Raw genomic sequence first — 26,217 nt, 5'->3', positions numbered from 1 at the left:
CTGGCAGAATTGTTGCATACCTTAAGCCTATGCTACTCAAAGTGTGTTATGCCATCTAGCTGCACTGGCATCACCTGGAGTGCTTCTTGGGAACACAGAAACTAAGGTCTCATCTCACACCTTCTGAATGAGATCTGTATCTTAGCAAGATCTCAAAATGACTTGTATGCTTTTTAATGTTAGATCAGGGGCCAGTAAACTTTTTCTTAAAGGGCCAGGTGGCACATTTTATCCTTAAGTTCCAGTCATTATCACAACAATTCAGCTCTGTCATTATAGTGTAAAAGCAGCCATAGATAATACATAAAAACTAGGTGAGGCTGTGTTCCAATAAAATTTATGCACAATTCAGGCAGCTAGGCAATGAGCCACATTTTTCTAACCTATGCCATAGACCCATGGTTGGCAAACGGCGGCTCTTTGGCCCCTTGAGTGTGGCTCTTCCACAAAATACCACGGCCTGGGTGAGTCTATTTTGAAGAAGTGACATTAGAAGAAGTTTAAGTTTAAAAAATTTGGCTCTCAATCATTATACTGTTGATATTTGGCTCTGTTGATTAATGAGTTTGCTGACCACTGCCATAGGCTATCCCAATTAGATCTCTCAAAGTGAAGTCCTTTGATGAGTACTTTCCCATTTGATATCATTTGTTGTTGCTTAAAGAGATATATAGGTTAGACACGTTTAGTCGCTTGACTTCTATTCTCCATCTAGGTGGGGATAGCATCCACTTCCAGATATGTAAGTTATATATAGACTAGAGGCCTGGTGCACGAAATTCACGAATGGATAGGGTCCCTAGGCCTGGCCAGCGATCAGGGCCAATCCGTGGGGTGACTGGCGGGGCGATGGGGAGGGGGGTCCCACTGGCACCCGCCTTGGCTGGCCTGGGGCCTGCGGGCAGCTCCTTTATTGAGCGTCTGCCCTTGGGTGGTCAGTGCGCATCATAACAACCAGTCATTCCACAGGTTGTTCCGTCAATTTGCATATTACGCTTTTTTTTTAATTTATTGATTTTTTAGAAAGGAAGTGGGAGGGAGAGTTAGAAACATCAATCAGCTGCCTCCTGCACACCCCCTACTGGGGATGTGTCTGCAACCAAGGTACATGCCCTTGACCGGAATTGAACCTGGGACCCTTGAGTCCCCAGGCTGATGCTCTATCCACTGAGCCAAACCGGTTAGGGCCATATTAGGCTTTTATTATATAGGAGGATGCTGCTTAAGTTAGCTTACCAGTTGGTCTCAGCCTTTATAAAATATTTGATGTCCTATTTTTGTGTGTGGAACAACAATAATATATTATTAGTCCAATGAAATAACTATTTACTTATTTTGCCTTTAAGCTGACAGAACTTTCGGAAAATTGCATTAGTATGACTTTGTTAGAGTAGTTTAAAGTTAGTATCCTGCTCACTGTACCTTATGTTCCAAGTCCCTGGGTTTATCTTGGGCCACACACCTCTTGACAAATTTTATTGTATACTTTTAGGCATTCAGGTTTAACATTGTAAAGACAGACTGGTCGTTTCCTTTTTTGCTAGGAGATAAGAGTGAGCATCTTTTCCTAGATCAACTTTGTGAACAAATAAGGACTTCAACCAGCTGTCTTCTTGAGGTCTGTGATGGTAAGGTGTCAACCTCCTCTGGAGGCTGCAGTGTCAGGTAGCTGGACAGCCATCTTGCTCCCCTAGAATCACTATGTTATTAGAAAGCTTTTTGGTCATAATTATTATCTGACACCTATAAGATTAAATCTGTGTTTTTTTTTTGTCTTGCCAAGAAATTGTTTTTATATTCTATCTTATTTTTGGATTATAAGTTAAGAGATAGCTAGCTTACTGGTTTAAAAGAACCAATAAAATTAACCAGATTTGACTGTTTGATGCTGTTAAGTACTTTATAAACCCCTAAAATACAGGATCTAAAAAAAAAAAAAAACAACTTCCCAGGTAAAATAAAGACAAAAAAGCTTCTTTAGCATGAGTATACAAAATAAATACTGGATAACTCAGATCTAACACACTAAATATTTCTTTTCCCATAGGAAAGCACAAGGAGAAGACAAAAATATTGTGAGTTGCAAGAATTTCTGAATGAAGTAAAAAGTTCTCCACAAAAAGAGAGCTTTATGCAGTTCCCAAACTCATTTTATGAACCCCATCAAGATTTTACCCATCCAGATATATTCAAGTCCAGATGTCCATCTTGGTACACGTGCACTTCCACAGCTGGTATGGAAGTCACAGACTTAAGTTCTACAGGATTTTGGTCTGCAATTTCCCAGTTTACCCTTAGTGAAGAGGCAAAAGCAGATGTGTATTATTATGGCTTCATCATTCTTTTACTTTTGATGTTAATGGGTCTTGCTTTATATTTTCTCTGAAGATATCAAACAAAATCCTTTTGATAGCTTTTAAAGTTTCAGATCTTCACAGAAATGTTACGTTCTTATTTTAGGGCTTCCTCCCAGACATTTTCAAGGTAATTGGCTTAAAAAAAAAAAAAGGAATACATTTTAACAAAGTAAGTTTGTGAACATTCTAAAAAAAAAAATTGCTTTATACAAGAAATAGTGTCATGATATAGTTTGGAAAATACTTTTCTGAAGTTTCAGATCACCCAGAAAATTTAAAAATGTTAATCCAAAAAAGAGGGATTACCTCTTTGGATCAAAGGAGCAGTTTGAAAATTAAAATTTTATTTATAGGGACAATTTCTCTTACAGAAACTTTTCTTTTTTAAATACATAAGTTGTATCTCAGAAAGTTTTAGAAAAGCTGATATAAACACATAACTAAACGCTAAGGATATTTTATGAAATGTGATTAATTGCTTACCTTACTACAATATGGACATTCACCAAATAAAATGTTAAAACTCTGTCTACTAGTCTGTAGTCCTCTCAACCACTGAAGATTTTAAAGAGAAAGGGAGCAGTGTTAGCATGATTACAGATAATACCAAAAATAATTTACTTTCTTAAACCTCTTTGCAAGAGTAAAGGGAACATTTTCTGAGCCAATGCCAGACTACTAATATGTGGAATAACAAGGGAAACCAACATGGATTTCAAGGTTTATACCTAGTGCTGTATAACCAAATTATGGACCCCGGTAAGATTTTGATGAAAATTATTCATCTTTTCTATCCCTGAAACACAAATAATGCATATGGGTCTATGGGGCTCACAGATCTACCTAAATACATTAATTGTAACTTAAGACCTAATGCGATGAAAGATACCACAGGCTCTTGAAAAGTTAAGTCTTAATTCTGGTGTTAATCACCAATAGTGGGTTAATTCTCAACCATTAGTTACAAGCATCAGACCATTTTAAAAAAATAAATGAATTCATTATTAAAAAGAAAACTCATGTTCCCTATATTTAGAACTAATAGGCTTTTTATATAAGGTCAACTGACATCTCTAACTCAGTTCTCCCCTGTTAAAACCAGGGAGTAATACAATGGAAGACTTAGAAAATTGAAAGCACCATACAACTGCAAGGTGTTTTGTATGTTGATGCACATATAGTTTAACATATGTCAACTGTGCTCTAAGATGAATGCTATACAGAGCAAATGATGAGAGACAGGAATAAAAGCAGACTTCACATATAGCAAATAAAATGTCACTTAAGAGTGCTGTGAGATACTCAGATCACAAAATGTGTTCACAATTATCAAATGTAAAATTATTTCATTTATTCTATACTTAAATCTAGCCTGAAAAGTAATAGGTGCTCCTTAGTTCTAGTTCCCCTTCACCTTATTGCCACTACCACTTCCAACTAGGTGAGTCTACAGTTTGCATGTGGTTACATGAGGTGTTTCCTGAAAGATTCTAGTGTACCATCAATTTAATTTATGTGTCAATAGTAGTCCATGAATGTATTCTGGACATGATGAAAAAATGAAGCACATGGACATCTGGAATGAACTAGTATAGTAATGCAGGAGCTAATGACAAAACAGGAGTTCATATTGAAATAGATTTTAGAGTCTAAATATTTCAAATTTATATTCTTTGTTGTGTTAGCTGAAAAAAAGTCTTACTGATGTTATTTTACCTCATATAAGCATATTTGATGGAAAGGTTGTCCACACTGGGAATAATCACACACTTGATCAGGAATGGCACCATCAAGTTGATAGGCATAACAAATTCCACAATCCATAGAAAAATCCTTCAAAAGAAAAGAAATATTTGTAAGTGTTTAAAACATACAAAATGAGATGAGACAATGAATATGGTATAGATATTAAATTTTTGTAATTATAGTTTTTATAAAGGTAACTACATCACTATATTATAGAAAATAGTCACATTACTATTTAACACTTAAGAAAAGCTATTTGTATGAGAGTGTTCCCTTTTTCATCCAATAAATTATACACATGGATATATATAAAAAAACAGATTCTGTTTATTCTCTTACAAGATGTTTGGGCTTAAGTAATTTTCCCATGTTGTACATCAATATACACTCAAGTATGTAAAAACAGGAACTGATATTAGCTAGTGATTACTAACCAGACTTCAAAATTGTGTAACTAAAGGAAAAAGACAAAAACATCACCACTTTAGTGTTCTACAATTTAGTAGCTTTGTCAAAAATCAATTCTAAATTTATTTGCAATGCAGTCTTGTCTGTTCAGTTTTGAAAAACCGTACTGCTACCCTAAACACTTATATTAAGCTAATCAGAACTTCATTTCAGTCATCCAGAAGCAGACAGTATAGAAAATCCAAACATTTCATTAGCTACTTTGGACCTTTGCCTCTATTGTTAGTAATAAAGATGTCTGTCAATCAATTTACTGTTACAAAGACCATGAAAAGTACACATAACCATCAGTCGAAGGTTAACAAGTTCTTTCATGCAACTTGCTTGCAGTTCAGAAGTCTGTTATAATATTCTTCCAATTCCCTCACTTTCAACCTCATTTTTCTCTGGAGCCTAAAAGAACTTTTAACTTTCATTCTTCAATGCTGTTTGGAATATCAAAGCAATGAAAACACTTACAGATTTTTCTAGGATAGCACGAGCTGGGAAATCAATTTCTAAAACATCTTTCAAATTTTGTAATAGAGTATTTTCTGGATCCCTGAAAGCATAAAATTTTTTAAATTAAATTTGTGAAGTCATAGAAAAGTAATAGTTCTATTGCAAAGATACCTACCACAAATGTATGTTTCTGCTCAGCTTAATTCCCAGGGGTTTCACCACTTCAGATATTTAAAGAAAAAAAAGTTTAATAATTTAGGGGTTGCTGTTCTTATTTTGTAAAACCACATTTGGCACAGAATTTGTTTCCAATTTAAATTGACATACAACACTGTTAGTTTTAGGTGTACAACATAATGATTTGGCATATGTATATATTGTGAAATGGTTACCACAAATTAATATCCATTACCAGGTATTTTTTTCTTAAGATGAAAACTTTTAAAGATCTTATAGTAACTTTCAAATATACAACATAGTATTGTTTACTACAGATTTTGTTTAACTACTTCATTAGAAAATAATTATTAAAAACAAAAGTATGCAGTTCAAAATGAGGTTTTCATTTGAAATAATTACCCCTAATATTTTAGAGTAATATTTTAACAGTAGTAAACAAGGATTTTATGATTCTGTTAAAACACTTGAATCTGAGATTGCACACCATGGTCAGCTCCAAGGAAGCAGCACTCGGGAAGCATAGTGGGGTGCTTGGGGTCCACCTCTATATGTATGGAAGCATTATTCCCTAGAATAAAAGATATTAAAAGTTTTTACAAAAAAATTAAGGAATATCTGGCTGGGTGTTTATTTCATTGTATATACAAGGAAACAATAACCAAATGCTTTATAAATTTTTCATAAAGGTAAATATATCACTATATTATAATTTCATTAAAAGATGTAAATTTTGAAATTATAATTGTGGCTGAAGATTTGGGGACCCTAAGTTTCAAAAAAACAGTCAATCCATAAGTTAATATAATTAATTTAGATCAGAATCTTGGTTAGCATTCTATTAAAGTTTAAATACAAGGTTCTATGGAATGATGGTTTTTTAAAAATTCACAAATCAAATATGTAAGAAATACCTAAATTACTTCTCATGACTTTCTTGGAAATAATAGAACTATGGTCAGAATTATAGACTGGAAGTACAACAAATGGTAAAAAAAAAATAAACATGCTTAAGATTTGAGTTTTATGAAGGTTTATAAGAATTCTTGTGCTCCATGTGAAGTTTTCCCCTTTAAGTTAAAGGGTTCAATTCCTATTAAATTTGAAAGTGTTCCTTTAGTAAAAACAGCAACTAATCTTGCTTGCAGAATCTAAAAAAAAGCTATTTCTACTTAGTACCAGATTTTTTTTTAATCAATTTTAACTATACTACTGTACAAATTTCATATATTTTACTATTTTTGAAGGTACACAGTATAATTAAGGTCAATTTGAATTTGATTTTTATGATAAAAATGTCTTGATAAATTCTATACTCAATAGTGTATTAAGTGTGTGTGTTTGTTTTACTGTGGGCTATATTTTATTACTTTGGCTAACTGGGTAACAACACCCTTTGTAGAACTGTTGTACAATTATACTTTCCTCTTCTCCTAACAGCATAAGTACAATTATTACATATCTGGCAAAAAGGTAACCAAAGAAAATAAATTTGGTTTTCTCATTCAATGAGAAAAACAAAAATACAAAAAGTTAATTCATAATCTCATTTGCTAATGCATTCTTTACCATGAACACAAATTCTGTATTAGCCTTTGAATCCAGAAAATACTTTCCTTTAACAGTGGTTATTAACAATGGTTATATTAAGTAACCTTTTAATTAATTTGTTGAAAACTTGGTCTTAAAAAGGCAAATCAATGTCTACCTTTTAGGTCTTTTTTAACAAACTGGGTAATAATACTCTTTGTAGAATTGCTGTACGATTATATTTTCCTCTTCTAATAACATGCCACTTTTCCCTCACGTAATATAGTATGCCTGGGTAAAAACTATAAAAATTGCTCACTAATTGGGATATGATCCACATCAGAATTTCAAGATATCGTTTGGAATATATGATTTGTAACAATATATCTATTTGAGCTAGGAAAAGGGGGAGGAAAGATATGAATAGGTATCTTCTAACGCAGTGGTCGGCAAACAGCGGCTCGCGAGCCACATGCGGCTCGTGAGCTGCTGTTTGCCGCTCTGTTGACTAATGAGTTTGCCGACCACTGTTCTAACCAACTACAGTATTTAGTGTAAACTCAAATAGAGTTTAAAATATCTAAAATCTTGAAAGGCAGACCTTGAAAATGGTTTTACTTGCTCATAATAAAATACATAAAACAATAATTTTATAGTAAAGAGAATATGGTGATATTTAAAGGATGATATTTACAGTTATTTCATATATTTATGAAAATACTTCAAATACATTCAATTATTATTTTGTGCTTTTTGTTTACTCTTCAAAGGCCCGTGAGTTATTTTATTCTCTTCTATATTTTTTCAGAAAATATTCCCAGATTTGTTCACATTCATCTTCTCTAGTTTCATGGATGAAGACTTCATTATTTCTAACATAGTTCTTTTTCCTAAGTAATGTAAGTTTTGAAAAGCCTGCTCCACTATTTCTGTGCTAATTAAAAGCTAATTTAACACCATCTCTGAATGCTGCTTCCATTGGATCATCACCTTTTATAATGAAACACCTCAGTACTTGCCCTTTTCCCCTGAAATATTTACATTTAAATACATAGTAATAAAAAAAGCTCATCCCAGAAAGTTTTAATAGTTTACTTCATGCAGCAAAGTCTCACCTAAGAGTCCCATGTCGTCTTTAGATACATTTTCCTAAATAACACAAAATATAATCAAACACGTTAAAAAGAAAAAATTTCATTAATCATCTTTTTTCCCACCTACGGCAATTCTGCGTGCTGTTGCACATCGTGTAGGTTTTTCTGGTTCAAGTACCCAAGTTTTCTCATCGATTTCATCCATAACATCCCAGAATGTCTTTAGTGATTCCAATGCTGCCAAAAACTGACTATGAATGCTTATTATGGAGCTCTGTAAAAAGATAGATGAACGCTGAATAAGTTGTATGGCACTATCAATTGCATATCATCTTTCACTTTTATTTTAAAACTCAAATTTAGAATTTTAACTGCTTTATTTCAGCTAAAAATAGACTCTTGTAAACAGAGTCAACTCGCTCTACTTCACACCTCTTCACCTCCATCAATATTAACAGAATTCCTTTATACAATTCTCAAGAAGACTGGCTTTTTTGATAAATGTCATTTTTAAATTTTTTCCATCACCAATTATTTGTATGATGAATTTTGTATTATATATATGACATAGTAACTACTAATACAAGAAGATATGTATGTACAACTATTAATATATATAATATATTTTGGGCAGTGTTACAATTTTATAATGAAAATATTTTCATTTTTGCTGTCATTGTCAAGTTAAATGCAGTAGTATTAGCAACTTAAATTACTTTTAAACATTATGGATGAATAACTTTTCAGACTTACAGTATACAAAGAAAAGTTTATAGGAACTAGAGCTTAATGTCTGAGAAGAACCTTTCACAATACTGAAGGTAGAATATCTGTTCTCTTCTGGTATACCATACTTAACCTACAAGTTTAAATGTCAGAATCCAGAAATCAGAAAACTAAACTCACAAGTGTGTGTATTTGTTTTACTATGGGCTATATTTTACTACTTTTTTGCCACTGGTTTCACCACAATTTTTAAGATTACCAAAGAAGAAACTAGTGATCCTTATAGATGTCCTTACACCTAATAAATTTAATAAGTTAACATAGAACCTGATTCTATTTTAACATATTTATCTTGACAACTCTATTACCCAAGCATAATTATATGCCATTAGAATAATTCCCTAGTTCCTGTTTCCATATCCAGAGTAGCCATCATTGACTTTACCTTACTGTAGAGTACCTGATCTAAAATATAAAACTGAACATATCAGTTTCCCACTTAAAACCATTCATATCAACTTTTTAACTGTATTTCCCCCTCTAGTCATATTCCCCTAAAGCCTATTATTTATACTGCAATTAAGTTGATTTTTCTATTCTATCATAAAACAGTTTAGGTGCAGTTCTTATCAAAATGATATTTTTTTCTTTGTAATACCACCACTTAATGATAGTAACACAAGTTGCAAAAGCTGTTCAATAAATATTTAAACTGAACTACACGACATATGAAATAATCGATGATTATTCTATTTCTTAAGTTTACCTTTATATACAAGTAGCTTGCAAATTGTGTTTTATATTATTATTACTAATTAAAACCACAGTTCTTTATCATGGCTTGCAATTATCATTCTTTTTTAGTATGTATACACAGATATGTTAACACAGAGTAAAGTAACACTTTCCATGGGTATATTTACTACTCCAAGGCTTAGTAACTATCTTCTCTAGATCCTACCCAAATCTATTTAAGCCAGATGGAGAACTCTAGAACTACTCAGCCATCTCTATATAGATGCACACCATAGGGAAAAATATACTTAATTAACTAATATTTCAACCACTTGATAGGACTATATTGAAATCTAATACAAAGATAAAGAATCCATAAAAAGAACACAGCTGTAATCTTGATGATAACAAAGTATCTGATCTTAACCAAGATATATTCAACAACTGGAAACCTTAACACTGTAAATATAAAGATGGTAGTGCACTAGATAGCTTCTAAAGTCACTTCCAGCTCTGTAAGAATTCTAAATATAACTTCAAAAATCCATAAAGTAGGTCATTCTGTCCACTTCAAAGTATCTATATTTCAAGATCCTGATTAATGTACTCCCATTTATTTCCAATTATTGTTTATAAACAGATTTTAAATGTAAGTTATATATAAATATATATATATACATTAAATGTAAATAATCTATATGCTTTAATTTACAGCAATCATTTCTTTAATCAAAATAACTATGTATCAGCCTGACCGGCATGGCTCAGTGGCTGAATATCAACCTATGAACCAAGAGGTCACGGTTCGATTCTCAGTCAGGGTACATGCCCGGGTTGTGGGCTCGATCCCCAGTTTGGGGTGTGCATCATTGATGTTTCTATCTCTCCCTCTCCCTTCCTCTCTGAAATCAATAAAAATATATTTTTAAAAAAGAACTACATATCAGAATCAAAATATTTGTGTTATCCTGTATCAGTAGTCGGCAAACTGCGGCTCTCGAGCCACGTGCGGCTCACGAGTCACGTGTGGCTCGCGAGCTGCGGTTTGCCGCTCTGTTGACTCATGAGTTTGCCGACCATTGGACTAGACTCTCGATTCCAATTATTATAGGCTGTTGTTGTTCCTTGTGATTAAGCCCCTATCCTAGTGGTCAGCAAACTCATGAGTCAACAGAGCGGCGAGCCGCATGTGGCTCGCGAGCCACAGTTTGCCGACCACTGTCCTATATAACAAAAGGGTAATATGCAAATTGACCGTAACAGCGGAACGACCGGTAGCTATGATGCACACTACCAGGGGGCAGACACTCTATGCAAGAGCTGCCCCCGTTGGTCAGTGTGCTTCCACAGGGCGAGTGCCGCTCAGCCAGAAGCTGGCCAGGATGTCTGACTAACGGCTTAAGGGCTGCCAAAGGGCCCCCGGGCTGCCAGAGGGATGTCTGACTGCCAGCTTAGGCTCGATCCCCTGGGGAGCGGACCTAAGCAGTTAGTCAGACATCCCTGAGGGGTCCTGGACTGCAAGAGGGCACAGGCTGGGCTGAGGGACCCCCCCAGTGCACGAATTTTTCATGCACCGTGCCTCTACTATTTTATAACCCTATGAGAGGCCCGATGCACAGAATTCATGCACAGATATGGATCCCTAGGCCTAGCCTGCGATCAGGGCCAGCCGGGGCCTTCCTTCGTTCTGTGCCGCCCCATGGTGTCAGCGCACGTCATAGTGAGCAGTCGAACTCCTGGTCGGTTGAATTCCCGAGGGGACAATTTGCATATTAGCCTTTTATTATATAGAATATATATAAGGAAGAAGTGAAAGATGCATTATACAATTACTATTTAAAAGAAAAAATGTCAGCCTTCCAAAACTTGAGTTTTTGGAATTGGTTTGAAACCATAAATTCCTAGTAGGAAAAACAAAGCAGTTATATAGCTTAAATGTAGTGAAGATCCAAAATTAACACCCAAAATATTGCAACTGGTTAATTTACTAATCAAAAGAAGGTATCATCCTTCTTTGCACACATGCATAGGGCCAAGATTAAAGGAAAGGAAATAGAAGAACCAAGATATGAGACAGAAATAAGCCTGGAGGAAAAAAAGGTAACAGAAATTAGTATCTAAAAAACTAAAGAAAACACAGCAGGCTTTGTGTCCCAAAAGCAACAAACTATCTCACAGAGAAGAAAAGTATTCCAGAAACGAAGACTATGATGTAGAAGCCTCTCACCCAAGCCTTCCTGTGGTGGGAGAGAAGAGAGGACAGGATGAAAAACAACCTCAACAGTATCTTGTCCTTAAAATGTAAAAAAGAGAGAAATCCTGAGAAAGTTAGAAATTATAAAGCAAGGTGAGAAGAGTACATTCTACTCTACTCCAAGGATTTGCAGCAAGGGCCCATGCTGAGGGCATTCCAACCACATCAGGTTAGTTGATATGTGTGCCTGTCTGCCTTGTGATGTATATTTATATAGGCTGTGACCAGAAAAGTGGCGCAGACTAAATACCAGAAGGTAGAGAACTACCTATATAACATTACATTCACAGAAAGCAGAGGATCTAAGTTTAACGGGAGCTATTGCCTGATATGGAGTCCAATTTCCTGTGTTAAAAGCAAAGGTTAGAAGAATAAAAAGAATGTATTAATCCTGAGGAAAATCACTTCTCCGCCTTTTGGCTAAGATCAAGTGTAATCTTGAGGGGAAACAATAGACATCTTCCCATGATTTGAAAATAGCAGGCATAAAGATATTAAGAGATCAATCTAATATTAGAATCACCTAAGGCCCTTAATGAAATTCTCTGCACTGAAATCAGAATATCTGGACTGTTCTGTATATGGGCTTCTCAGTGAAATATCTGTATCTGGGACCCCTACACTGATTCCCAGAAAATTTCTGAACACAACTGGAAAGATTTCTGAACAGTCTTGTTCAGTATGATAGATTTGAAATTTAAACCTTGAGATCATGAACCATTAGAAAGTGTGTTCAAAAGTCACCAAACCATGACCTTACAAAAACACTAACAGGCTTATTGTTTTTCCTGCCCAGTTTTATAATGCTGAAGCACAGTCTATTTTGGCAATGCTTGCCAATCTTTATGTTGGAAGGCATGTATGAGTCAAGAACCTCAATACTGAAGCAAGGAAACATCGGGTTGATTATTCTTATTCATGTTTAACACATAAAATAAATCATCAGAAGACTAGGATGTATCACTATTCAAACACCTTAAAAGGTGTCACATTTTCTTATGAAGCACATAGCCAATAAGTAAATAGGGAGGTGGATGAAGTAGTTCTCATTAGCTCCATGGCTAGTGACTGTACCTTTAGTGAAAGAAATCAGTGGCCTGGTTTCCACACTGTCAGTACCCACGGATGAATTTTTGTATGCTTAAGTCTAAACTCTTTTCAAAACATGCTCATACCAATTAGTGAAATAGTGAGAAACATTTTTTTTTTACATTCTACAAAGAAGCTAGGTATAAAAACACTATGTACAAGTGCAAAATAAGTGGGATTAGTCCTTTAACTTTGTTCTTTTTCAGTTTTTAGACTACTCTAGCTCCTTTATATTTAAATATGAATTCTAGAATCATTTCAGTTTCTGAAAAAAAAAATCTGTTGGGATTTTGACTGGGATTGCATTATATCTATACATCAATTTGGACAGAACTGACAACAATACTGAGTCTTTTAACCCATAAATATGGAACATATCCCTGTTTATTTCAGACTTTAGGCAAAAAAAAAAAAAAGTGCAGACACTTTATCAAAAAAGATGTATGGATGACATGAAGATTTGCTCAACTTCAATGGACACTAAGAAAATACAAATTAAAATCACAATGAACTACCACTACCGACCTTTTAATTAGAATGGCTAAAATAAAAAAAAGTGATCATAACAAATATCAGCAAGGATTAGAGAAACAGAAATCTTCAGACACTATGGTTGGAAATGTAAAATGTCAAAACCACTTTGGAAAACTGTTTAGCAGTTTCTTAGAAAGTTAAACATACATTTCCTATATGATCCAGCCATTCTACTCCTAGGTATTTGCTGAAGAGAAATGAAAGTATATGATTCATATAATAATATACACATAATGATCATAGCAGTTTATTTGTAATGGCCAAATCTTGAAAACAACCGTATGTCTATCAGCAGGTAAATGGACAATATGTGATATATCCATGCAATGGAGTACTACTACTCAGTATAAAAATAATAAACTATTCTTACATACTACAACATAAATCTCTAATTGTGCTGAGAAAAAAACCCTGAAATAGAATTATATAACATTGTAAAAAGCAGATCAGTAATTGCCTAGGGACCAGATAAGAGGGAGAGAAGGGTGAAATTAAAAAGGGAAAGGAGGAAACTTGGGTGTAATGGAAATGTTTATTATCTTGATTGTAGGGATGATTTCACAGAGGTAAACATTTGCTAAACTCACCAAATTATTTACACTTTAAATATGTTCAGTTTATTGTATATCAATTACACCTCAACAGAGCTGTTTAAAAAACTCATTCTGATTTCTGGACACTAATGGATCTAAATAGCAATACCTTCTTTACAGTAGACTTCTCGACAATTAGCTTTAAAAACCTTAGAAAATGAAAACATTTCTAACAGCAAAAACAAAGGCAGGAGAGTAACTGTTCATAAACCCACCACTTAGAGAATGAAATTTTATCACTTTTATATGTATATATAGGTATACACAAATGTATATATATTGAAGGAGGGAGAAAAGATATATATGGGAACGAAGATGTTAGCTATTCCCCCATAACTGTTATTAAATTATGCTAAACTAGGAAAGCACTTAAGCAGAAAAGTGTGAACACTGCCAATCTCAAAATGTAATGCTTATTATCTTTAAAAGCATTTTGTTACTTTTATAATACCTGAAGTGATATAATAATGTCAGTCACTTAACCAGATCTTAGAGTATAATATCTTCATCTTAAGTACTATTATTTCCAGTATTTTAATAATTTTCTCACAGTTCCGAAATGTGATCTTTTGTGCTCTGATGACACTTAAATTAATAGCATAATTTTCTGGTACTTGCAACAGATGCTTTCCATTCTGATTTTTTTATACTTTCCTATAATACTTGAAGATAAATCCTCTAATAATAATTTTTGTCTTTATCTCTGAGGGATTTAAAAGGCTTCAATAGAATAAGGAAATATCAAGAGATTAAACTTTTTCAAAAATTTAATTTTAATATTAATTGCAATATTTCCAATCAGATATCATTAAAGAGATGATAACTCTCTTAACTATTCGGTTCATTTGATCTTATTTTCAAGCTTCATTGATGTTCTCAACTCTTTTTGTAGGTACTACTATAACTAAATCTATTTAATGAAATGCTATTTTTCTGTCAAGCAATCCATACAGAATATTTTATCTCTTTATATAGTAAAGTTTATTTAAATTATAGCTGACCACTTGATTTAAAAGAGTTGCCACTATTTTTAAGTCATGTGAGATAGGTATCTGCCCACAAGGTCAAAAGAAACATATTCACTTTGTGTGCAGCCATTACAGAATGTTCAAAAAAAGATTAAAGAAAGAAGGAAACATCTGTCAAGTGTATGTTGAGAATAAGTAAGCATTTTCTATTTGGTCCATAGCTATCCTATATTGTAGATCATTAAAAATAATAATTATTATAAAATGAGGCCAATTTAGGAGGATATTCTAAGTAGATGTTGAGCAGGAAGCACCAGGAATATCTCTGTCCAACTACACAACAATTGCACTAACAGAATCAATCTGATGTACCTATTTTAAAACTCTGGAGTCTACTGGAGGACTGTATCTTCGGTTAATTTCAGTTCTTAGACTGGCAGGGGCTACCCATCACCCAAGTCCCAGACCCATGATAGACAGTCCTGCACACACTCCAGAAGCAGTTTGCACACAGCTTGTTAGAGCCAAGATGGGCAAAAAGGACCTTGTATTTCAAACATCAGGGATCTGTGCTCTGATCACCAATTGCTACTTCTGATCTCAGAAGGGTAGACAGATTGTTGGCCATCATTGATGCACCGCTTCCCATTGTTGCAAGCCTCTCCCCCTACCTGAAGTGACTTTTGGGGTATTTAAACAGCCAGTGCCCTTTTAATTTTCTTTTCATTGTCCTCTTTTTTCTCGTTTTGGGAGGCAAACAGAGTAGAATATTTAAAAGCAACTGTATAAACAGGGAAAATCTGGAAGTCACTATGTGTGCCCAGGGAAAGGTGCAGGCTCAGAAAGGGCCAGAGAAGCCCATGAGTTTAAACCTCAGGCTGATCTTTGGCACAAAGACAGCATACAACAATAACAAAATAAATAACAAAAACAGAGGGGATTTTGTTCTTTCTTCTCTGAGGAAAGAGGAGAACCTGATTTCTAGAGTTACCACATTATTAGATTAAAATTTCCAGCTTTCAACAACAACAAATCACAAGGCATAAAAAGAAACAGGAAAGTATGGCCCTGATTCCCAGGGGAAAAAAATTTAACAGAAACTGTCGCTAAAAAAGGACTTGATAGTAAATCTAACAGAGAATTTAGGACAACTGTCTTAAGTATACTTAAAAAAGTAAAGATGTGGGAAATGTCAGGAAAATGATGTATGAACAAAATGGAAATACCAATAAAGAGAAAGCAAGCCTAAAAGGAAGCCAAAAAGTTACAACAATGGAACTGCAAACTTCACTAACACTATTCAAAGGCAGATCTGAGCAGGCAAAAGAAAGAATTTGCAAACCTGGATATAGGGCAATGGGAAATACCAAATCTGAGGAACAGAAAGAACAAAGATTGAGAAAATGTGAACAAAGCCTAAGGAGCCAGTGGAGTACTGTCAAGAGCACTGACATATGCATTGTGGGGTCCCAGAAGAAGGGCAAAAGTGGCAGAGAGGATATTTGAAGAAAAAGATGATGGGGAAAAAATGCACAAATTTGATGAAATACATTAATATAAACATCCAAGATGCGCAGTTAAACCTAAGTCAGATGAACACAAGGGTACCCAAATTGAGACATATCTATATACTAGTGGCCCAGTGCACAAAATTCGTGTACGGGGGGAGGGGGGATGTTCCTCAGCCCACCTGCACCCTCCCCAATCTGGGACCCCTCAGGGGATGTCCGACTGCCAGCAGTTGGACATCCCTCTCACAATCCTAGACTGCTGGCTCCTAACTGCTCACCTGCCTGATCGCCCCTAACCATTCTGCCTGATGGCCTGCTCACCTCCAACTGCCCCCCCTGCCAGCCTTCTCGCCCCCAACTGCCCCCCCACTGGCCTGATCACCCCCAACTGCCCTCCCCTCCTGGCCTGATCGCCCCTAATCGCCTCTGCCTAAGCCCCGCCACCATGGCTTTGTCCGTTAGGACATCCAGAAGGTCTCTCGGAAGGTCACCAGGTCTAATTAGCATATTACCCTATTATTAGTATAGATAGAGGCCTGGTTCATGGATGGGGGCCAGCTGGTATGCCCTGAAAGGGGTCCCCTTAGGGGCGGGGCTGGCCTGGGCGAGGGGCCTGGGGCAATTTGCAGGCCGGCCATACCCCTATAGGGGGGCGTGGCCATCCTGGGCGAGGGACTGAGGACCATTTTCAGGCTGGCCACACACCCTTTGGGGTGGGGGTCCCCACTGGGGGAAATGGCTGCCTGGGCAAGGGGCTGCGGGCCGTTTGCAGGCTGGCCACGCCCCCACTGGGGTGAGGGTCCCCGCTGGGGGGCGTGGCCGGCCTGGGCGAGGGGCTCAGAGCCATTTTTGGGCAGTTTACAGGCCAGCAAAGCCCCCGGCTTTTTCCGGAAGGATGTCCGGAAGGTCTCCCGGTCTAATTAGCATATTACTCTTTTATTAGTATAGAAAAAGATATAAAAACCCAGTGACCGAAAGGCAGAACGACCAGAACGACCAGTTGACCAGTTGCTATGATGCGCACTGACCACCAGGGGGCAGATGCTCAATACAAGAGCGCACTGGTGGTCAGTGCGCTCCCACAGCCAGAGCAGCTGCTTAGCACCAGGATAAGCGATGATCCCACAGTGGGCCCATCCCTGCAGGCCACGCCCCCCCCCCCCACCAGTGCACGTGTGCTGGGCCTCTAGTTATAAATAAAACGACAAAGACAAAGAGAATCTTGAAAGCAGTAAGAAGTGACTCACCAAGTATAAGGGATCCTCAATAAAACTATCAGCAGATTTTTCATCAGAAACTTTGAAGGCCACAGGCAATAGCTGATATATTCAAAGTACTAAAATAAAAATACTGTCTACCAAGAATCCTATATCTGACAAAACTGCCCTTCATTAGTGAGAGAAGTTAAGATATTCCCAGATTTTAAAAATCTGAAGAGCTCATTACTATTAGCTCTGCCCTCCAAGAAATACTAAAGGGAGCCTTTCAGGTGGAAATAAAAAAAAAACAACACTAGACAGTAACTTCAAGTCCTATGAAGAAATAAAGATCTCAGTAAAGGAAAACATATGGGTAATTATAATAACTAGTATTATTGTAACAATGGTTTTTAACTCTACTTTTTGTTTTATACATGACTTGAGACTAATACATTTTTAAAACAATCAGTCAAAAAGCTAGTATTATCGTAACTTTTAGACTTAATTCTACGTTTTATTTTCTATATAATTTAAGAGACAAATGTAATTCAAAGAATTATTATTTTTTTTTTCGTTTGAGGCACATAATGTTGTAATACCAACAACTGAAAAGGGTGGGTATAGAGCTGTAAAGGACCAGAGTTTGCATATATTTTTGAAGTGAAGATAGTATAAATTCAAGTCTGAGTTATAAGTTTAGGATATTAAATGTAATCCCCATTATAAACAGAAAATATGATTTTTGACAAGGGTGCCAAGACCATTCATTGAGGAAAGGACAATCTTTTCAACAAATGCTACTAGAAAAACTGAACACCCACATGCAAAAGAATCTTCCTTTACACCATATATAATACAAAAAAGTAACTTAAAATGGATCAAAAACATAAATGTAAGAGCTAAAAGTATAAAAATTTTAGGAGAAAACAAAGGATAAAAGCTTCAAGACATTGGATTTGGCAAGGATTAACTGGCTTTGACAATAAGAGCAGAGGTAACAATAGAAAAAAAATAAATTAAATTTCATAAAAATTTTAAAATTTTGTTATATCAAAAAGACCATATCAACAGAGTCATATATCTGATAAGGGATTAATATCCAGAATATATAGAGATCCCCTAAAACTCAACAACCAAAAAAACAACCAACGTAATGAGCAAATGAACTAAGTAGATATTTTTGCAAAGGTGCACAGTAAGTATACAAAAAGATGTTCAACATCACTTAGGGAAATGAAAATCAAAACTACAATAAGATCACCTCACACCCATTAGAATGGCTAGTATCAACAACAAAACAGAAAATAAGTGTTGGTGAAGATGTGGAGAAACTATAATTCGTGTGCACTATTGTGGGAATGTAAAATGGTATAGCCAATGTGGAAAAAAGTATGGCAATTTTTAAAAAAATTTACAAAAAGAATTATCATATGACCCAACAATTCAACTTTTGGGTATATACCCAAAAGAATTTAAAGTAAGAACACAAAAAGATATTTGTACACCCATGTTCATAGCAGCATTATTCACAACAGCTAAAACATTAAAGCAACTCAAGAATCCATGAATGGATGAATGAACAAAATATGATGTGTGTATATGCAATGGAATGTTTTCAGCCTTAAAAAGGAAGAAATTCTTAATATATGCTACAACACGTATGAACCTCAAGGGTATTATGCTAAGTGAAGTAAGCCAGACAAAAAAGAAAAATACTGTATATTTTCACTTATATGGGGTACTTAGAATAGTCAAAATCATAAAGTCAGAAAATACAATGGTGATTGCTACGGGCTGATGGAAGGGGGGAAGGGGAGTTACTATTTTAAAAGGTACAGAGTTTCAGTTTTATAAGATGAAAACCATTCTGGAGATGGATGGTGGTGATGGTAGCACATTCTGAATATATTTCATACCACTGAACTGTTACCTTTAAAAAATGGTTAAGATAGTAAATTTTGTTATATGTATTTTACCATATTGTATTTTAAAAAGAAATAAGGTTAGATCTAAAAATGCTAACATGGGGCTTAGATGGTGACATCCCGACCCAAATGATAAACAAATCTTTGTGATTATCTATTACTTCTTTATCCTCTAATTCTTAATTCTGAGAAAAATCACTCTGTACATTGCTGTTGAAGACCTTTAATGTTTGATTTGAGTACATTTCTAATATGCTGTTAATTTTTAACTTCCTTTACTTTGTATTAAAATAAATATAAAGGTGCACATAATTTTTAAAAATCAAGCCAATTAAAAAAAAAAAACTAGCTTAGCTTTTGTTCTACTTAGGTCACACTGAAAAAAAGATGCTACTCCCCTTGACAAAAAAAAAGTTGGTTATACCTAATTTTTCATGACTCACACTAAAAACAACAAAATAAGAAAATAAATGGTCACAAAAATCTTGACTTCACTTAAGGTCAAGACTACGAGAGAATACCAGCATGCTGCTGGCTACCATTCCATAAAAGTAGTTCACCTGCTCACAATGCACACATCTAAATCTTCTACAAAACTTCAACTAACTTTGATAATCCTAGAAATCAATTGAAATTATAGTAGTCATAACCAACTGCCCACTAAACACATTTACTTACATATACCGTAGGCATATCAAAATCATCATATTCCAAACTGAACTTGTCTCTACACTTTTTCTTCCTTCACTCTCTATCTCACTTGGTAGTACTGGCAGCTAACCTAGTCACCCACACCAGCAGCACTGGGAGCAATCCTCGAGACCTTGTGCCCAATCAATCATCAAGTTCTATCAATATAACATGTGAAATTTTCTCACTCTCCTTTTCTCTTACCCGGCAACCATTAACCTAGAACAAACACTAATTACTTCCTGCATGGAGATACATAGCTTCTATCACCTTCCTTCACTATATAGTCTTGCCATCATCACTTAGAACCCTCCTATATGCTAACAGAGTGACCTATTAAAAAACATGTTTTGCTGAAATCTAATCCAGAGAGGTGTTTTGAGAGGGGCAAGGGTAGCGGGCGGGGAGGCCATGCTAAAAAGTTATAATACATCTTGGCATCTTAAGAAATCTCAGAAGTCCTAAATCAAGAAATAACTGAACTTAAATCTACAATTTCATGAATTTATTAAATCATAGAGTCCTTTCTTCACCTTAACCCTATTTTTTTAAAAATATACTTTTATTGATTTCATAGAGGAAGGGAGAGGAGAGAAAGATAGAAACATCAATGAAGAGAGAGAATCACCGATCGGCTGCCTCCTGCACGCCCCCCACTGGGGCTCGAGCCCACAACCCGGGCATGTCCCCTCGACCAGAATCGAACCTGGGACCCCCCAGTCCACAGGCTGTCTCTCTATCCACTGAGCCAAACTGCCCAGGGCACCTTAACCCTATTAAGAGCCAAAATCAAACCAAACAAAAAACACTTTGAGAAATACTATTATAAAACAAGATTCTGACCCTGGCACACTTCCATGTAACCCCAAGGCTTTGAGGATAAAGCCCAAGCTCATCAGAATTAGTATAACAGACCTGGCTTAACTCTAGCAAAAGCTCCAGTCCACAGAGTACTAAATGAGGTATAATTCATGCATTATCTCCTACAATTTCATGCCTTTGTTCTTTGACTAACACAGTTCTCTCCTGAAGTATCCTCTCTCCTCCCAATCCTAATGTCTCATTCCTTAAGACTCACTGAGCTTAAGTAATATCTTATTAGAAAACTTGCTTGACCACATCAGGCTAGATTATATGCCTCTTTTCCACCTTATCAAAACAACTCATCATATTGCTCAACATATTTAACTGAAATTATCTTTTAAATTCCTCTCTCCTTATCAGATTGAGGGTTACTCCTGAAAACCTAACTTAGGGTATTGGAAGCCTGTCTAATTCACTGTAATATCCTTAGGATCCTGCTCAATGCTCCCTATATAGTAGGTAAAAGATGTCTGCTGCATTTAAATTGTTTCCTACTGCAAACTATTGCTTCTTGCTTTTCTAGTTTATGTACTTTAAAAGTTAACTATTAAGAGAAGACTTGACCATGACAGCTATACAATTTTATCCAATAAAGCACTAAAGTTAGGAGATAACTTCCCTAGCAGACCTTTGTGAGTCAGCTCCCTTACTTAAGTTCTACAGATGTCCAAAGAACCCTGATACCCACACTAACCCCTACCAAATTACACAAGAGGGCAGGAAAATAAACCAGAGGATTTATTTCTTTTGTCCCTTGCCTCTAGTTGAAAATGTGAAACTCCATTCATATTTAGCATACTTATTTAAAATTTCGATCCCACTTCTCTTTCACTAGAGGCCATTGGTGAAAGCTATGAAAAAAATTAACATGTTCATCAAAATTTAAATAAACAAAGTAAAAACTACACATGTAGGACTCTATAAAAAGAGGGTTAGAGCTACTAGGTAAGAAAGATAAGTGGATTAAATATAAACATCTAATTTCACTCTCTCCCAACACTCACTATTACTAGAACTATGTTGTTGCTTTTTTCCTTTCCAATTGATTGATCAATTGACTGACAGATAAAATTAGATCATGAACTAATTTGGCTTATTTTAAGAATGCAATATTGGTTTAACATTAGGAAATCAAATTATAAACTATATAATTTATCCCATTAGGAGATTAAAGAAGAAAAATAATTTTATTATCTTAATATAGAGAATGTGTTTGATAAAATTCAACTTTCATTTATAACACTCTTAGCAAACTAGAAATAGAAATAGAATAAAAATAAAATCTGTAAATTATTAATAAAGGATTTAAGTACAAGAAATATATAGCAAAATATAACTAACTATGATATCAAGAACCTAAGTAAATGCAGAGATAACCAGTTCTTAGACTGTGAACATATCAGTTCTTAATTTGGTGGATAAGTGAAAACCCAATTGTAACTAAAAGCTTAAATGATTCTAAGAATTATATGGAAAAATAAAAGCACAGAATTACTAATGTTTGAAAAACATATATTTTGGTAAATGATGAGTACAATTTCAAAACTATTCTCTCTCGTGATTGAAGGGTACTTTTAAATTAATGATACATTATTGAAAAAAAAAAGGGCAATAGGTCATTGAATCTATTAGGTCACTTTGCTACTTTTTCTACCATATCATATAATCTCAATAATGAATTAAATTTGTTTTGATCGCTGTGATGCCTTTTTATCCATATGATTGTGGCAACAATCAGATTACCAGGAAGACAAAAGCATATTTAATTAAACCAACTTAAGAGTGAACAAAAATACAGTTCTATGAGTTACCTAACAAACACAGCAAAGAGAAAAAGGGTAAGAAAGATAATCCACTAGGTCAGAAAAGGAGAACTTCCACAGGATTCTTACAGTGGATACTGAGGAGTTTTTTCCCCCTCTGACATTCTTTTTGTTTTAAACCAAATTTATTTTTCTTAACATCTCTGTGAAATAGGAAAAGTTCATTATTCCATATACATATGAACTAAGATAAAGGGCTGTCATGTGACTTGTTTGAAATTATACAATTAAGTCAATGGCTGAACTGTAAACAGAACCCAGGATATCCAACTGCTAGTCTTCTGCTCTAACTAATGGATCATGCTCCCTGCTATGTAATAGGACTGTTTCCTTTAATTACAAATTCTTCATTCTCCATCAGATTATCAGCTAGAGGCTTTATCATTAGTTTTGCTCTTCTTGCATTCATGGCATTATTCCAAAAATATGAGATTTCCATGTTAAAAATATAAAGACCACTGCTTACTGTATAATACCAAATCTGAGAATTCCAACCACCCTGGCAAGAATACTTCACCAAGCCTGCACTGAATGGCATATTTATAGGTAGAACTGCAATTTTAACATCCATTTTGGGTTGGTCAGCGACCTGGAGAAAATCAATTTTTTTATAGAATCATTAATATCAGTGCACTTAAAATTTTACACTAGGGGATTCTATAGTCTCATTAGTCAACAATATTCATATATATGATTTGTATGTAAAAGTCCAAAAGATAGCCGATTGTTAAAGACACATTTCCGAGTATTTGTTATGTTGGGAAGTAGGATAAGATTAAAATCATGACGTGTTCTTACATTCTATACTAAAATCTATTTTAAAAATATAATGGAGTAAACAAAGTAGATATCTGAAAAGAGGTGTGCAGTCACTTGTCTTTGAGAAGCACTTTGTGCTTCTTTGGCACATATCACAGCAGCAGTGGTAGCAGCAGCCTTGCCCTTGGTGCTGATTTCTTACTACTCTAAATGTCTCCTCTGAGCCAGAATACACTGGCTGTTGCTGATCATGCTGTGAGACACCTGCACTGGCTACTAGGCTTGTCATGACGCACAAAACCCTACCATCTTCAGCTTGACATTGTGCAAGTTATAATTATTCATCCAAATGAATATGTCAGAGCAGCAGCAGCAGACCTCTCATCAGAGCAAGAGAAAAATACATCAAAACATTATCAACCCAGCAGGAAGACAGGGACCATAAGGAAAATTACCCATTTTTAATATGGATGCCACAAAGCCATGTCTATTATTTTACAAAAAGAAAGGAAAATAAAGATCTTCCAAGTTTAAAGTCCAGAAACACTGAATCCAAAGAAAAAATGTACAAAAGCAGAAAAGGAATGTTTGTTTTTTAAAATCAATTATCTGGAACCTACTAACAGTCTCTTAAATGTTTGCTATTAGACTACAATAGTAGCATTTATTTTGGTTGAGAACCACAACTGTTTAAAACTTGTTTAAAAAATATAATTCCCACAAGCAGAATTGTTTCCAACAAGTCAATGAAAAAAAGTCAAAAACAGCAAACAAGTCTGATATTGCTTACTTTCAAAACACATCGCCAACACTCTTCTCATACCTAAAAGATTCAAGAGTTCATACCCCTGGTAACATCACCAAAATACTTATGATGTACAACTAGACTTTAAAAGAATAGATAAATATTATATTTTGAAAATTTTCTAAAGTTTAATGGCATGCATAAATGAAAAATTGAAATCACTTCCCGATCTCCACAAATGAAGACAGCACATCCAAATGAGCATATATAGAATAGGCAAATGTAAATAGATTCCTATCTCATACTTAAATAGTAAATAAATATGAAAAATACTTAACTAAATATGAAAAATTTGTAACTTTTAGAACAATCTATAGAATATATTTTCAGAACAAGATATGCAAGATTTTTCAATTCAAGACCAAAAAAGTAGAAATCACAAGGAAGAAACTGTTAAACTTCAGATTGACAAAATATATCATAAACAAAGTTAAAAGACGTGCCTCAGGGAGAAGATACTAAAATTTCAAAATAATCAACAAGAATCAGTATCCAAAATATATAAGGAATGCTGATAATAAAAGAAAAAAATTTAAATAGACTCGGGTTATAAACACGGTAATAATGATTTATCATTCCTAATAAGAATTAAGGTCAGAATAAAATCAGACTAAGATTTGGAAGGTTTTTGAAAATGTGGGAATTATTATGCATTACTGGGTAGGAGTATAAACTTATATAACCAATTTGGGTAGGCAATTGGCAACATCTAGTAATCCCAAAGAGGCGCATTTCCCTACAATCCTGCATTTTCACTACTAGGTATAAGCAGCACTAAAAGTCTCACATGTGTACAAAGAAACTTGTTAGGATGTCACTGCAGCAAAACATTTAGTAAGAAATTGCAAACAACCTTATCAGCAGGGCAACAGATAAATTAACTGGTAGATTCATATAATGGAATGATATAAAGCATTTAAAATAAATGTGCCACACATGCATGGATCATTGGTAAACCATTGTAAAAACCATTATAAAAACACTGTAAAAAATCAGACTGCAAATGTGATAGAAAATGGTATAAACAAATGTAGCAAAAATATGCATAGATAGCATTCACATCATTTCAGGGAAGTGGTTACCTTTCGAAAGGAAAAGAGGGAAAGGAAGAGGAAAGGAGAGAGGGAAAGGAGGGGTAAATCTTAGTTGTTCCAAAAACATTTTATTCCTAAGAGAGGACAGAAATAGGGAGAGAGATATCTCAAGCGAATGTGACAAAATATTAACATCTGTCAAATTTGAGTTGTGGATAAGGTATCCAAGTTTCTTTCTGTACTTTGCTACGAATTTTAGTATATTCTGATTCTGTAACTTAAAAATTAATTTGTGACATTCCAATTACTACTAATTAATTCTATTTTCTTGGAGCTAATACAAAACAGAACATTTGTATGACCCAATTAAATCTAAAATTTGAATTTAAATTCGTATTATAAACACTTCATACTTATATATCTAAGGCACTTGAACTAGTGTTAAGATACAAAATTTTTAAAAATTTCTTCAAAGATTTTTCTAGTCTAGTATAGTCACACATTAATGTTGCTAAATGGCAAAATAAGGTAAGTGCATTTTTCTGTGGAGATGCAAACTTTTTTCACAGATTAAAATCTGAGGAAAACCTGTATAGTTATCTACATTTAAAAAAAAACTAAGAAACATCAAAAACATATTCTTCAACCTTGGGTTTTTATAAATACTGAAGTAAAATTTAGAGATAGCATATCTGGAAAGAATAATACAATCTGGGTACAATGTTATTGCACTGTCTCATATAAAACAAAGATAAAGCCTGGCTGGTATTGCTCAGTGGTTGAGTATCAACCCATGAACCAGGAGGTCATGGTTGGATTCCTGGTCAGGGTATATGCCCAGGTTACAGGCTCGATCCCCAGTAGAGAGCATGCAGGAGGCAGCCAATAGATGAAT

At 34.8% G+C, this 26,217-nt stretch overlaps 2 protein-coding genes across 16 annotated transcripts in view; one reads left to right on the top strand and one right to left on the bottom strand.

Annotated features, from left to right (window-relative positions):
* Positions 1–26,217, top strand: part of VRK2 (VRK serine/threonine kinase 2) — a 167,778-nt gene that overhangs the window by 73,439 nt on the left and 68,122 nt on the right. For 6 of the 14 annotated variants that reach the window (XM_080686707.1, XM_080686713.1, XM_080686711.1 and 3 more), the window contains one exon: positions 2,048–2,885. In XM_080686707.1, the coding sequence (XP_080542833.1) occupies positions 2,048–2,386 (339 nt within the window). In that variant the 3' untranslated portion in view covers positions 2,387–2,885. Of the gene's footprint in view, positions 1–2,047; positions 2,886–7,527; positions 7,681–26,217 lie in introns of those variants that run through there. The other 8 variants (XM_080686718.1, XM_080686720.1, XM_080686719.1 and 5 more) reach the window with 3 other exon arrangements.
* FANCL (FA complementation group L) overlaps positions 1,885–26,217 on the bottom strand; it is a 60,934-nt gene continuing 36,601 nt past the window's right edge. The window contains exons 8-14 of one of the 2 annotated variants that reach the window (XM_080686721.1): positions 7,937–8,087; positions 5,677–5,760; positions 5,188–5,233; positions 5,031–5,112; positions 4,074–4,190; positions 2,841–2,912; positions 1,885–2,492 (exon numbers count right to left, since the gene is read on the bottom strand). In XM_080686721.1, the coding sequence (XP_080542847.1) occupies positions 2,457–2,492; positions 2,841–2,912; positions 4,074–4,190; positions 5,031–5,112; positions 5,188–5,233; positions 5,677–5,760; positions 7,937–8,087 (588 nt within the window). In that variant the 3' untranslated portion in view covers positions 1,885–2,456. The remainder of the gene's footprint in view (positions 2,493–2,840; positions 2,913–4,073; positions 4,191–5,030; positions 5,113–5,187; positions 5,234–5,676; positions 5,761–7,936; positions 8,088–26,217) is intronic. The other variant, XM_080686722.1, reaches the window with a different exon arrangement.

The sequence above is a fragment of the Plecotus auritus genome (assembly GCF_963455305.1).
Source record: "Plecotus auritus genome assembly, chromosome: 8".
NCBI classification, from domain to species: domain Eukaryota; kingdom Metazoa; phylum Chordata; class Mammalia; order Chiroptera; family Vespertilionidae; genus Plecotus; species Plecotus auritus.
This window is presented reverse-complemented; position numbering and strand designations above follow the sequence as displayed.